The 14,603-nt window shown below is 46.4% G+C and overlaps 2 protein-coding genes across 2 annotated transcripts in view; one reads left to right on the forward strand and one right to left on the reverse strand.

Moving 5' to 3' along the window:
• Positions 1 to 514: 514 nt before the first annotated feature.
• Positions 515 to 14,603, reverse strand: part of IFT20 (intraflagellar transport 20) — a 16,735-nt gene continuing 2,646 nt past the window's right edge. Inside the window, 5 exon segments of the mRNA XM_042442501.1 lie at positions 515 to 1,118; positions 1,930 to 2,033; positions 2,806 to 2,845; positions 2,847 to 2,887; positions 14,423 to 14,424. Coding sequence (XP_042298435.1) covers positions 1,037 to 1,118; positions 1,930 to 2,033; positions 2,806 to 2,845; positions 2,847 to 2,887; positions 14,423 to 14,424 — 269 coding nt within the window. The 3' untranslated portion in view covers positions 515 to 1,036.
• TNFAIP1 (TNF alpha induced protein 1) overlaps positions 7,910 to 14,603 on the forward strand; it is a 25,794-nt gene continuing 19,100 nt past the window's right edge. The window contains exon 1 of the mRNA XM_042442498.1: positions 7,910 to 7,981. The gene's annotated coding sequence lies outside the window, so the exon portion shown is untranslated. The remainder of the gene's footprint in view (positions 7,982 to 14,603) is intronic.

The raw sequence follows: 14,603 nt of genomic DNA on the forward strand, positions 1-14,603 counted from the left end.
CTGAGGCTGAGAGAGTGTGACCTGCGCAAGGCCACCCAGCTTACATGGCTGAGTCACAATTTGAACCTTGCTCTCCAGAGTCATCATCCAGCCCATGATGCCACGCTGGTTCCTGACAATGTCAGAATGGTCATATTAACAATAGCCACCTGTTACCCCAAGATTTATCATTGTGTCATGGTCTAAATAGTGGAGTAAGATTCTAGATTACAATCCATTTGGCCATGGAAACCCATTGTGTGTCCTTGGGCAAGTCACACACTCTCAGCCTCAGACCGCCTCTGAACAAATCTTGCTAAGGGACACGTATGACAAGGTTGCCACATGTTGCAAGTGACTTGACAACAACTAGAAATCCCTTTTGCTGTGTGCCACTCTCAAGTATCTGCTATCATCCCATAAAAAGAGGAGCTCGGTGCAAGGATAGCAAGACGTTTTGGTGCATCAGACTGTTTCCCCAAGAGGCATCATTCCAACATGTACCAAGCGCAACTAGAAATGTGGAAACATTTCCAAAAGGAAAAAAAAATATTTATTTGCTGATTTCCTTGAAAGTATTTTTTCTCTTTGTTGTCTTAAAAAAGTAGGGAGGAGGGGATTGCATAAATACACAACAGTCTGGTGGTTCAAAAGGTTGCTATAAACGGTTACGTGTTTTTCAAAAATACATAAAAATACAAGAGGCGCACTCCGGTCCACACACTCTTAGTAAATATTACCAATTCCATAACAAATTCAACACTCCTTCAACAATAATGCTCTAAATGAGCCTTCCTCCCCAAATCTGGTGCCCATTAGATGGCTTCAGCCTACAGCTCCCAACACCCCAGCTAAGGTCCGTACAGGCTGGGGATGATGGGAACTATATTCCAACTTCCAAAAAGTGCCAGTTCAGGGAAAGGGGCTCTGAGCTATCTTTCTTTCCGTCTGGTGAGAGGTGACTTTGGTCTGGTTCTATGCAATGTTTCAAAGCTGGCCATTGCTGAACGTTTGGGCTTCTGGAATGGCTTGAGGCCTCCTGGTCTTAAGGTCTCCCCTATTTTTGGAAAATGAACTGGTCGATGAACTCATTTTGGTCCGCTTCTATTTTGCACAACGTTTCATACTCGACTCGGTACCTGGAGAGAGGGAAGGGGGAAAAGATGAATAAACAACGCTGAAATACACCTTTGGGTGGCAACAGGCACTGTTGGGTTTCTTTCCAGCAAGGGGCCAAAGATCTATGGTCAATGTGTGTACTCTGAAGCACAAATGGCACATTAAATCATCCCCAGAATCTCCAACTAGTCTCCAAACTGGTAAGATTTTGGGAGGAATCGTTCAGAAAAGTCACTTTTTAGCCTTCCCAAGTTGCATATTCAATATGACTGTATTATTTAGGAACATGTAATGGAGCCAATATGGTTTGAGTGCTGGGCTATGACTCTGGAGACTGGGGTTTGGTCGCCAGCTCTGCCACGAAACCTCTTGATTGACTTTGGGCGAGAAGTCACATTCTCTCAGCCTCAGGGGAAGGCAATGGCAAACCTCTGAATAAATCTTGCCAAGAAACACCCACGATAGGTCCGTTTTGGGTCGCCATAAGTCAGAGACGACTTGAAGGCACACACACACACAGACAAATAGACTACAGGTTGAGTCTTCCTTATCCAAAATGCTTGGGACCAGAAGTGTTTGGGATTTCAGATTTTTCTCCGATTTGGGAACATTTTCATATACTTAATGAGACTCAAGTCTAAACATGAAATTCATTTATGTTCCATATATACTTTATGGACATAGCCCGAAGGTAATTTTTGGATTCAAGAATTCCGGGTAAGGAACGCTTTGTACTAAACCTAAGAGGCTTTGACCCACACAAAAGGGTGAGATCACCATAAAAAAAATGTCGCCACAAGGTTCTGCAAAGGGTAGAAAATCTTGCCGCACCTTTCAAGCTGCGTGGTCTTCTCGGATATTAAGGCCTGGAGCTGCTGCTGCTGAGCTTCCCTTTGCTTTGCTATCGACTTCAGCAGGTTGCGAGCACCGATGGCCTGGAGAAAGCGGAGAAAAGGGTAGAATTCAAAGATATAGCTGTGTTAGTCTGTAGAACAGGGGTCGGCAACCCCTGCTGTAGAATCAGTAGTTGGGAGAGATCTTGTAGCACCTTTGAAACTCATTGAAAAAGAAATTGGCAGCATGAGCTTTCGTAGACTTCAGTCTACTTTCTCAGATGCATAGAGAAAGGAACGTTTGGTTTCGGACATCTCTTTCTTTCTTTCGTTGCAAATAAACCATTTGCACAAGCGGGCTGAATCCAAGCTTGAAAAAGCCAGCCTTTCGAAGAGACCCCAAGGGTCATCCAGTCCAACCCCCTGCCATGCAGGAACTCACAACCAAAGCACCCCCAAGAGATGGCTGGAACAGGAGCATCTCCTTCTTTGGAGGTCTTTAAGCAGAGGCTGGATGGCCATCTGTCAATGGGGGGACGCTTTGATTAGAAGTGCCTGCATGGCAGAATGGGTTGGACTGGATGGCCCTTGGGGTTCTTCCAACTCTATGGTTCTATGACTGTGGTTTTATTGTGGTTTTAATTTAGATATGCAGTTTAATAACTTTTTAAGGGGGGATATATTTTTTTATGCTGTATGTTATTTAAATGTTGTAAACGCCCGATTGGTTCGCCACAGGACGGTATATAAATAAATTTTATGATGATGATGGTGATGATGTGAATGAGATGATCCCCACTGCAACAGTTTTGTTTCACCCTGTATTTAGAGGGTTGCAAATGGCATGTGTGTGCTGTCTGGATTGGCAACTCACCTTAATTTTCTCATTTTCAGTCGCTTTTGCTGTTGATCCACGAGTTCATGAGGTTGCCCACTATTTTTTTAAATTCCCCGATCTGTCAACGAGAAACAAAACAATAACAAAATACGTCAAGACAGTGAAGAAAGCGGGCGGCAGGTGCATTGGAAGGCAAGCGGCACTTTTCCTGCACTGCCGCTACATTTCTTTAACCATTTCCCCTAAAGAAAAGCACTTCCTTCAGGGTCTTGAAGACCAGTAGCTCCCAATGTTGGGTCTCCAGAGCTTAGACTAAAAACCCTGGCCATGGATAATGAGCTTCCATGGCTTGGTCCATCCATCTAGATCTTCTATCCATTGCAACCCTGTATTGGCTAAGAAAACTCCGGGTTCTTCTTCTTCTTCTCACCTATCATTAAAATTGGCCGTCCACATTGTGGCATTGATTTCCTAACGTTTAGCATCTCTGATCATTTGAACCCACTGCTTCATGTCCAACTAGAATCACAAGAATCGTAGAGTTGGAAGAGACCACAAGGGCCATCCAGTCCAACCCCTTCTGCCATGCAGGAAATCCAAATCAAGCATCCCGACAGATGGCCATCCAGCCTCTGTTTAAAGACCTCCAAGGAAGGAGACCAAGGGAATGGGGTTGGACGGGAGGACCTTTGGGTCTCTTCCAACTCTACGATTCAATCAATCCCATTCATTTCCCGGCTAAGAGGACCCAGGTTTGGTGTCTCTTGGACTACAACTCCCAGATTTCCTCCATGAACCAATGCCGGCTGGGAGATTCGGACAACGGCCCCCAAACAGTGCTCTTTAAGGGATTTTGGACTTCGAGTCCACAATCCCAGGCTGTTGTGCAACGTGGCCGAGGCTTCTGCGAGCTGAAGTCAAAAAATCTCTTTAAGGGTACCGTTTGGGAGTTGTAGTCCCTAAGGTTAACTTTCCATGGGTCCAAAACAGAAACCATCTCATTCAGAACGCTTTAACTGCCCCGGTTCAATGCTAGGGAATTCTGGGAAGTAAGTGTTTGGAGAATCGTAGAAACCGTAGAGTTGGAAGAGACCGCAAGGGCCATCCGGTCCAACCCCATTCTGCCATGCAGGAACTCTCAATCAAGCATATGTTTTGCAATTCCAGGATTTTCTAGCCACTGAAGCAGTTTCGAACTGGACGGTTTCAGCAGTGCGTTTTGGACCAATGTAATATGTCCAACTGTCCGCCGAAGGTGAGAGACGCTCGAGAGCTTGGGTCCTGCAAAGGGCACTTACTGTCTACAATACTTTGCATCTCTTTTCAGCTCCACCGTTGCTGGGCACTTCGGGGTCCAAAACCCGCAGCTTGTTCAGCTCATCGAAGTGGAGTCCTCTTCCCCCAAGATGTTTGGGCCATACGGCTTCTTCTCCGTCTCCTGTACCAAAAAAGCAGGTATATTTTTTGGGACTTTGACTCCCAGAATCCCAGGCCTTTGACTCCGATAGCTGAGGCTTCTGGGAGCTGGAGTCCAAAACACCTAGAGGCCCAGAGTTTGGGAATGACTGTATTACTGTATTATGAATGATGTACGTGTTTTTATTTGTATATTGGTTACCCGCCTCGATCCATATTATTTGTTGTTTTTTGTTGTTGTTGTTCTAAAGATCCCTTGAGCTATAACCCCATCAGCCCCAGATACCAAGAGCCCACTGTACTACAACTCCCATCAGCAGCCCCAGGCCACACAGGGGCCAATGGGAGCTGGAGTTTTAAAAAGAACCCCACATAGAAACACGTAGCAAGTGTGACACTAAACCCCAAGGGTCCACTGTACTACACCCCCCATCAGCCCCAGACACCAAGTATCTCAATCCCTGTCTACTATCCCTCTTAACCCCAGGCATCAAGGTCCCTTTGTCCTGCTACCACCAACTGTCTGACACCAAGGACCACCAAACTACAAGCCCCAAGGGCCCACTGTCCTGCAACTCCCATCATCCCCAGACCCCAACGTCCCACTAACAGCAACTCCCATCATCCCCAGACACCAAGGGCCCTCTGTCCGGCAACCGTCATCATCCCCTGACACCAAGGTCCTTCTGAATGACAACCCACATCCGCAGGCACCAAGGGGCCCTTTGTCCTACAACCCCCACCATCCCCAGACACCGCTCTCTGTATTACAACCCATTTTCCCCAGAAACCAAGGTCCCACTGTACAGCAACCCCACATCCCCAGACACTGCCCATCATCCCCAGCCCACAGGGACCTAGAGATATGGCCTGTTCCTAGCCAGGGGAGCTCTATGAAGCCCCCAACCCAGCATCTCAAGATGGAGGGATGGGAGAGGGTCCCTCCTTGCTCACCTGCGCCAAGGTGAGCCCCTCCAGCGCGGCCTCCGCTGCCACGGCGACAGCAGCACCAGCGCCGCCTTGGCCCCGCCCACAGGAACGCAACACCGGAGGACGCAGCGCCTTCTGGGAAATGTAGTCCTAAGGGTGGGGGAATGCTCCAAAGCTAAGATGGTGGTGTCTTTTTTTTGTAATTAACTTGTATCAATGCGTCTCCCTCCAGCCTCGAGCCAATGTCACCCTTTGGTTTCGAACCCTGCTCCCACAGGGTCCCAAGGCGAACGCTCAAACCGCTAGGCCACGCTGAAGACCTTTAAACCCCCTCGAAATAAAGCATATTGACTCAGGCAGCGCGTCGATAACTCGGCGCTCGACACCTTCCGCTGGCTGGAGAAGAGGAACGTCGAATATAGAAAGGTATCCTCGTCCGCCTCTGATTACGTTACAATGGGCGCCGCGGGGTCGCTTTGCATGCCGGGATATGTAGTCAGAGGCCCCCTTGACTAGAAAGGGCCGCTCAGGGCGCGGGGTCTGGAGCTCCGCCCTTCGCCTGGGCTGGGGAAACTGAGGGCGCGCCCACCGCTCGGGAGCGGGTCAGTTGTTCGGTGAGTTCGCCGTCGACTGAGAAGTTTCGAGGCCCGAGGCCTAGTGGGCTAACAGAGGCGCCACTCGAGTAAAAAACCAGTAGGGAGGGGGAAAGCGAGGGCGGACGGCCCCGGTGGGAGGGGGGTGAGTGAAAAGAGGGGGTTGGTTTTGTGTTTTGGAGGCAGAGAGCCCCTCAAGGGAATGGGGCGGCGGGCGGATAGAGAATAATGACTTTTTTGGGGAAAGAATGAACCTGGAAAGGAAAATGAAAGTAAAGAAGAAGAGGTATTATTGACACACACAGACACACCCCTACTTCTTTTTTTCCTGTTTGAGATTCCTAACAACTGGCACAGGTGGCTGTCCCAGTAGAGCTATAGTGACAATGGGAAACAGGCTGCCACCTGTTGGATGCTGACTGCTGATGAAGCCCAGAAGAGAGCCAGCTGGAGGATGGAGATGCCACAGGGGATGCCACACTGCAGGAGTAAAGCACTTTGACACACCGCGCTAACTGCGTGGAACCTGGGATTGGTAGTTTGGGGAAGGTCCCCGTGTTGTTAAAAAATAGGATTGTGCCTTCAGGTTTGTTCCGACATGGAGACCCTATCCTGGGTTTTATTGGCAAGGTTTGTTTGGAAGGGGTTGCCATTGCGTCAGCGGAGGCTGAGAGAGTGTGACTCAGCCAAGTCACCCCAATGGGTTTCATAGCAGACCTGGGTCACAGAGCCATGGTCCCGAGTCTATCTTTGAATCATCTTTGAACCTTGGTCCCAGTGTCCAACTTTGAACCTTTTCCCTTAGAGTCCATATTGGAACCATTTTGAGCCTTGGTCTCCAGGATTCATTCGAACCATCTTTAAACATTGGTCCCAGAGTCCATCTTTAAACTACTGAACTTTGGTCTCCAAAGCCCATCTTGAACCATTTTTGAATCTGGGCTTCGAGTTTACCATTAAACCACTTTTGAGCCTTGGCCCAAGTCTATTTGAACCGTCTTGAACCTGGGTCTGCAATTGAACCATTTTGAGCCTACAGTCTCCAAGTTCATCTTTGAACCATCTTTTAGCCTTTGCTCGAGATCCATATCTGAGCCATCTTTGAACCTGGGTCTGCAGTTTGAACCATCTTTGAACCTGTCCCCAGAGTCGTAGTCCAACATCAAAACATTATACCACATGGTTCTCTTGAGTTCCCATACTTGGTTCAATATTGATTGGAATGGAGACTGAGTCAGAAATCAGAAGGAGATTAGAAATGGCAGCAATGAAAAGTGGACAAGATCAAAAATGTAAAGGCATAACTCTGAAGTGAGAATCATCTGAGCCATTGTATTCCCATCACCATGTACAGCGAGAAGCCTAGAAGAAAATCACTCATTTGAGATGTGATGCTGACGAAGTTGAAACAAAAGACAAACAAATGGGTTTCTAGAACAGATCAACCTGAACACTTCTCTGGAAGCCCAAGACGACTTAAGTGAGGCCGCTATACTTTGGCCACATCATGAGAAGGCATGAATAGGCAATCATTTTAGGGAAGGTAGAAGGTAGTAGAAAGAGAGAAAGACCACATGCCAGATGGTTAGACTTAATCAGGGAGGTCACAGACCTGACCTTATAGGACCTAAGCAAAGCATGGAAGACAGGGGGACTTGAGATGTCTTAGCCACAGGATCATCATGAGTCAAAGTCAACTCAAGGGCAGCTTACACCAACAAGGAGTTTGGTGAGATGTTAGCCTTCCCTTTCAGAGAGCTCTGGTGCCCCACCAACTACAACCCAGGATTTCATAAGATGGAGCCGTGAGTTAAAAGTGGTGTCAAAGTGCTTTATCCTGCATGTGCTGCAACCACACATAGGTGTGGTAGGCTACCCAGGTGAATTTTGCTGGTTGCAATAATGGTAGGAAGGCTTGGTAAACAAAGGTGGTTAGGTGAGGAAGACCATTGGAGGTTGTTGATGTTGTTGTTGTGCGCCGTCATGTTTTCCAACTTATGGCAACATTAAGGCAAACCAAGTCATAGAATCATAGAGTTACAAGAGACCACAAGGGCCATCCAGTCCAGTCCCCGCCATGCGTAACTCACAGTCCTATCGTGAAGCTTTGGAAATTGAAACTTCTGTTGACTTTTTGAAAACTGTTTAAAACTTTTTAAGTAAAGTAAATGGTGTGTATTTTTCTTTGTTTTACGAGGAGTGAGTATCTTACCACCAGCACCGCCTACCCTGCCTGACCAGTGTCTTTTATCTGCTGGACAGAAATATATCAGGTATGTTATATCTCAGCACATAGTGATGGGGAAGTGTGATTTCGCTGTGTGTTAAGACAAACAGCTAAGGTCAAAAACGCACTGCAGAAATAATCCAGTTTGACACCGCTTTAACTGCCCTGGCTCGTGCTAGGGAATCCAGGGAATTGTATTTTATTTGTGGCATCAAAGCTCTCCGACAGAGAAGGCACAGGTCTCACAAAACAGTTCCCAGAATTGCCTAGCATGAGCCAGGCAGTTAAAGCGTCTCAGCCTGATTATTTCTGCAGTGTGTTTTGGAGCTTAGACTTTTCTGCTCCAGAAGAAAATAGTAATCCAAGCTGAGGAAGTGGTTGGAGAGGAGAATCACTTCTGGATTTGGAGACTATCTGAAGTAGAACAGGGCTGACTTATAACTGAATACCTGCAGGTGGATGGGGTGCAGCCACAGATGTTTTTCCACCTGAGATGAAGGATAAGATGCCTCTTTCCCTTGTATAGAATTGAATCAGGAAGGTTGCTGAATTTCGCTTCAGTGGTGGTGATAGGAACAAGCTCACTAGCAACAGATAAGTTTTGGCTGAGCAAGATATGGCCCACACAGCCCTCCTCCAACAAAGGGATTGCTTTTGCTGCTCCCACATCTGCTTTGAGGCAGCTGCTTCACTGGAAACTACCCCCTTATAGGTAACTATCCCCTATTAGGTAACTGGATATATTTAGCCTAGGTAAGAGATTGTTAAGGCAGTGATATGACAGCCATGATAAATATTTGAAAGGATGTCATATTGAGGATGGAGCAAGCTTGTTTTCTGCTGCTCCAGAGAAGGACCCAGAGCAATGGATTCAAAGTACAGGAAAAGCAATTCCAGCTCAACATAAAGAACGTCCTGATGTAAGAGCTTTCGACAGTGAAATACATTGCTTAGAAGTGTAGATTCTCTTCTTGGGTTTTTATGGCTGTCTTTCAGGAATGCTTGGTGCATGGCAGAATGGGGGTCGATTGAATGGCCCTTGGGAAACGTTTCTGTCTTGGTGATTCCCTTGATGCGTCTAATGGTAGACAAGCATTGAATATAGGAGAAGGAAAAGGTGTACTACCCCAGGAGCAGTTGAGACAACCATCTTTCTTGGGAGGAAGGAAACTGGGCTGTGCATTTCAGGGTTATATACCACACGTTAGTTGAACGTGTGTCGGAGTGACGTATCTGGATGCGGTTTTACTGTCTGTGTGCTCATTGCTGCCTTCGCTCCCGAAGTACCTTCACACATTACTTGAAACATACAACACATTTTTCAAGTAACTCCCATAACACCAAGCAATCATGCAGAGTAATCTAAACTATAGCCTTCGATATCGCTTTAACTTTCACGTCTCTGTCCAACCAATCCTGGGATTTGTAGTGTGTGTGGTAGCTGTCATTCTCTGCTGCAGAGTTGTAGTGCGTGGGTTTTCGATTTTGTCATCCAGATGTTTTTAGACTCAACCAGTTTGGTCAGTTGAAATCTGAAACTTCCAGAGGACCAAGCTTGTGGCTCGGCAGGGATTTGAACATGGCCTCTTGTGCCCTGGTACTACATTCAAACCACTAACCCCATGGGGTTTTAAAAAGCTTTCCAGGTGGCCTTAGATTGCTTGCAGCTCTCATTGCAAAGACAACAGTAGCTGTGTATGCTGCTTCAGGGCTAAGAATGTAGTAAGTTAAAAATAGATAACGGTTCCCACGCTCTCCTCTCAGTATGGACCAGGTCCAGAATTAAACCAGTCTTCATTTTTCCAGAGCCCTAGAACAGATTGTTCCTAGTGACATGTGGTGGGGAACAGAGGAATGAGGCTTCCCTTTGCAGGCATGGCCTTTCATGGTTTTGTCTTGTGATGCCTCTCACAGAGCAGCTTTTCGTGGCGTGGGGCCTAGCATATGCTGGGAAGGAAAGATCCATTTAATCTGTGCCAGACTGGCCTAAACCTAGACAGACCAGGATTAACAGTTCTCCCATAGTGTGGTTTGAGAATAAAAGGAGAGCAGGTTACAACCAGTCTCCTTTCTGTCCTGGATTCAAGCACTCACAGCTGAAAATATTCAGGAAATAGTAATCCAAATAGCATACCTTGATTTTCCATTTTAATAAGGGACACCATTTGCTCTGCCATATATAATGGGACGAGCATCCACGGATTTTTTATCCGCGGAGATCCTGGACAAATCCGGAGAAGAATAAGGTCCCACTGTATTTCTGATTGCATTTGGACCATCACAATTTTTTCATTCTTTCTCCTGTATCATTTTTAATACCTTTGGCTGATGAAGAAGCCATGCATATGTGCATTTTGCAACATGTATATGGCATTTGGTTGGTCCAAGGAAACTACACTGTTTTGTGGATTTGGGATGATATTGTCCTTTTTATATATATATAATATGCCAACACGGCTACTCCTAGATATGCTTCCAGGAGTAAGAGGGTGGATGCTTCTGACAGAGCTGAGCCCAGAAGTATTTGGTGTTCAAGCGGACAAGCAAAATGCTCTATCCATCCCCATCGTGAAAAACTGCTACCAGTCAGAGTAGACAGCACTGAATACATAGACCATGGTTTTTAGACTCTTGGAGCTCTCCCAACCCTAGGATTGGGATTGTAGTTTGTTTGCCACCAGAGCTCTTGACAAGAAGGTTAAATATCAACCACAATCCCAGGACTTCATAGGATGGAACCATGGCAGTTCAAGTGGTCTTAGCTGTGTTATTTCTGCAGTGTAGATACTGCCTATGGCTCAGTGCACAACACTTGCTTCCCGCAGAAGGTGAAATCAGTCCCTGTTAGGGATGAAGTAATGGTCCTTTTTCAGAGTGTGATTTTTGGAGACTTCATGCCAGTCAAGTGGACCATACTGAGATAGGTGGAAAAACAATCCAGCCCTGGTAGAGTCTCATATTCCAGCTGTTTCTTGGCCACGTAGTGCAGCAGTCCATATCAAGGGAGGGCAACTTCTTTCAGCCAAGAGACATTTTAGAGAACTTTTTCAGAGTAGTATCGTCTAATGCACAGGCCCAATTTCAAAAGGGGGGGACCCAAATCCAGCTTATTTAAGCTTAAAACTGTCACTCCATATATGAGTCTTTCGAACGGAAGGAAATGGACTCGAAAAAGTTGGCAGCATCAAAAAATGGGAAATTAAATATACAGCCATTAGTCTGTAGAATCGGTATGCAGAGAGATCTTGTAGCACCTTTGAAACTCACCGAAAGAAAGAAATTGACAGTATGAGTTTTTAAGACTGAAGTAACTGAATCTACGAAAGCTCAGCTGCCAATCTTTTTCCTTTTATTGAGTCTCAAAGGTGCTATAAGATCTCTCAAAAAGGTGGTATCATTCAGAAAGGGACTTGACCATCTGGGGAGGCTAGAGGGCCAAATGCAGACTCCGGGGCTTGGATTTGGACCCCAAGGCCTGAGATTCCTTATTTCCAGCTTTAATAATGTTGCAGTGTCTGGACTCCGTCTATCAATGGTCAGCCAAGTTGTATTCTTGTCAAGGTCTTGCACAGCTTGGTCCTCTCTTCGTCCCATGAACTCTGGTATTTCCATAGCCGCTCTGTCAGCCGCAGATGGCGCACGCCCTTTCCCGAATACCAGTGCATTGCCTGGCGAGGGAGATCAACGCAAGCGCTGTGGAAGCTGAAGCTTGTTAAGCCTTTGGGTATTTCCAGTGCATGTTTAAACAAACACACAAAAGAACAATGCCAGAGCTGAGCCTCCGTGGGGGGGAACGGAGGAAGTGTCCCTATTGTATGGGACAGGCTGAGTCAGACTCATCACAATATCCGGCAGCACTGGGATGCAGTGGGCTGAATGATGGACTTTGCTCTCATTTGGAGGGCAGTTTTAGTAGCTGGAGGGCCACCCTGAAGAATGGCAACTGGAAAACGCAGGTATCGCCTTTTTCTTCTGCTTCCTATCCAGTCCCCACCCCAATGCTTTCGCTTTTACATGTTCAGTCAGAGTCGGGGTGTTTAATAAGTCAGCTCAATAGCAACCTTTGGATTGAATAAAAACAATCCAGTAAACTAACCAGGCAGATTCTCCCCTGTCCCAGCATAGGACACTTTATGAATCCTACTTTGGCTTTAACCGGTTTGTAAACCTTTGACTTTACAGGTCATTCTAGGCCATCTACCATGAATGAGGATAATTCTTCAGCGTCCCTCTCCCTGTCTAAGGGATACCAATTTATTTGCCAAGGATCTCTGAAATGGTTTGCCTGTTCATAGGCAAACCTATAGGACAGTGTAGTGACGACTCTCTCTGAGAGGTCAGGCTTGTATTCTCCTCTTCACAACCAAACAGCTATGCAGCATACCTCAGTTAACAAAACTCTAGTGAAGAAGGTTCTTTTAATAAGTTTTTGTGCCTCCCCAACCCATACCTTTTCCTCCTCTTTTACTTTTTAAGCAAATCAGCATTGGCAAGAGGTGAAGGAGGGATGGAGAAACAGACTTTGTCAGGTTGCAGTGGCATGCCTGCAGTAAGCAATGCAATGAAGCTTGATCTGGAAGAATGGGATTCGTTCTAGACAATCCTACTATGCCTATATGACAGGCAAGGTAAACAGTAGCGACTCTAGATTTGGCCACCAAATGGCTGTCGCAACTCACTGAGCCATATAGCCAATGCTGGCATATAGCAGAGTATAACTGCAAATTCAAAATGTGGTTCACAGCCCTCAGTAGAGATAACAGCAACTGGATGTCTTCCAGGAACGAAGAATGCAGGAATCTCCGGGCTCGCAACTGATGCCAGGCTTCAGCTGATTAATAACCAGACTAGCCAAGTCTCCCAAGGCTATCTTATTTAAGAGTGCATCCAAATCACCAACGCTATATACAGATCACACGAATACCAACTCCTACCACACCCACAAGCAATTACGGAAGCCCTTGAGTTATAAGCCTTCAGACCATGCAGTCTCCCAAACTCAGTCACTTCCTGTCCCACACTCTAAAGTGTCCTCCTGTGCAATCCAGACACATATTTCATCATCCAGGTTTAGTGCATGCAGGACCAAGTGTCCTTGAGCCTATAGCATCAGCTGGTAGATCAACCTTGTCCTTCCCAGTGCTGGATGCTCATGGTCAGACACACACACATCTAAGCATTCCCAGTGTGCTGACTTTAACCCTTTGACAATGGCATGATAAAAAAGAGGGGATTCAAAGAAAACCCATTTTGGAAGAAGCTTTCAAGGCATTTCTAGAAGGCTCAGAATGTTTCTGCTTGCTTATGTGAGGCTTACCCTACCCGGCTGGTTGTTTCATTTCACAGTGCATAGTTTGATAAAAAGTTTGCTGTTGAACACTCTTCTTTTATTTCTGCATCTGATACAATTTCTGAAAGAAATCCCAGGAACACATCTATTCTTAAACTGGGGTTTACCTGTATCTTTCTGTAGTCTTTGCTTAGGCCAACATGAACTATCTCAGGATGCCGCATGAGTGATGAATGAATCCTGGTCGTAGTTGCAGTTGTTTTCTTTTATGATCGGATTTTTTCAGTAAAACAAGCAGATAGTCTAATGGCTGTTGAGGGGGGAAAGTTTAGCCAAATAGACCTGCAAGTTAATCAATTGCGAGAGGCTGAGCAAGAGTTGCAAGCTTAAAAAAAGAGAGAAGGCGGGTTTCCCTAAAACAAACCCTAGCCAGTGATGAAGAATTAGGGAATTGTGGTCACACTTGCCCACCATACATGCACCTCTCCAAAACCCACTAAGGGATCTAGTGTGCAACCTAGGAGGGAAACATGTGGCTCCTAAAAATATGGACTCAGATTCAAATCTAATCCATAGCTGTGCTGATAGGAGTAGGAGTCAACTATGTGTATGTAGTTGTTTCGGACTTACGTGACCCTAAGCAAACCTATCGCAGGGTTTTCTTGGCAGTTTCTTCAGAAAGGGTTTGCCATGCCATCGCGTACTTGCGCAAGATCTCCCATGGGTTTCTATGGCAGTGGGGATTCAAACACTGGTCTCCCCCAATGTCCTAGGCCAGCATTCAAACCGCTACACCCACACTGCCTCTCAGCGTCAACATAGAAGGACGTAACCCTAGTCCATCCTTTTCTCAATAGTGGGGGCGGCCCCCCAGGGGGGGCGCGAGGCCTTTAGCAGAGGTGTACTTAAACAATTTTATAGACAAATGATACGATTACAGTCGCGGGGGGGCGCAAAATGTTTCTTCTTCGAGGGGGGGCATGACAAAATATAGAAGCACTGCCTGTCGTCTTCTCGATCAGGAGGTGTTGGAGTTGGGGCATCCCCATTTTCCCTCACTGCCCTAAAGACAATGAACCATGACCTCGGCAGAATGATGCATATCTAAATTATCGTAATTATTTAGCTCTTATTGTCACTATGAAAGGGAATTTATAGTTCTTCCAACTGATCTTGTTTCTAACCTTTGTTTCTAACCTCTGTTTTCTTCTTTGCCTTTTTATTTTTCAGCTCAAGGTCCAGCAAAGATCCTTTCAGCCCCTCAAACTGGTGCCCCCGCATCCTCCCAGCCACCCCCACGGCGGAGTCGGTCAAGACCCACCCTCTGTAGATCATCATCTACTTGCAGAAGGAGATGTCGTCCGGGGACACCTCCTGA

Source organism: Sceloporus undulatus, chromosome 11 (assembly GCF_019175285.1).
Source record: "Sceloporus undulatus isolate JIND9_A2432 ecotype Alabama chromosome 11, SceUnd_v1.1, whole genome shotgun sequence".
Taxonomy (NCBI): Eukaryota; Metazoa; Chordata; class Lepidosauria; order Squamata; family Phrynosomatidae; genus Sceloporus; species Sceloporus undulatus.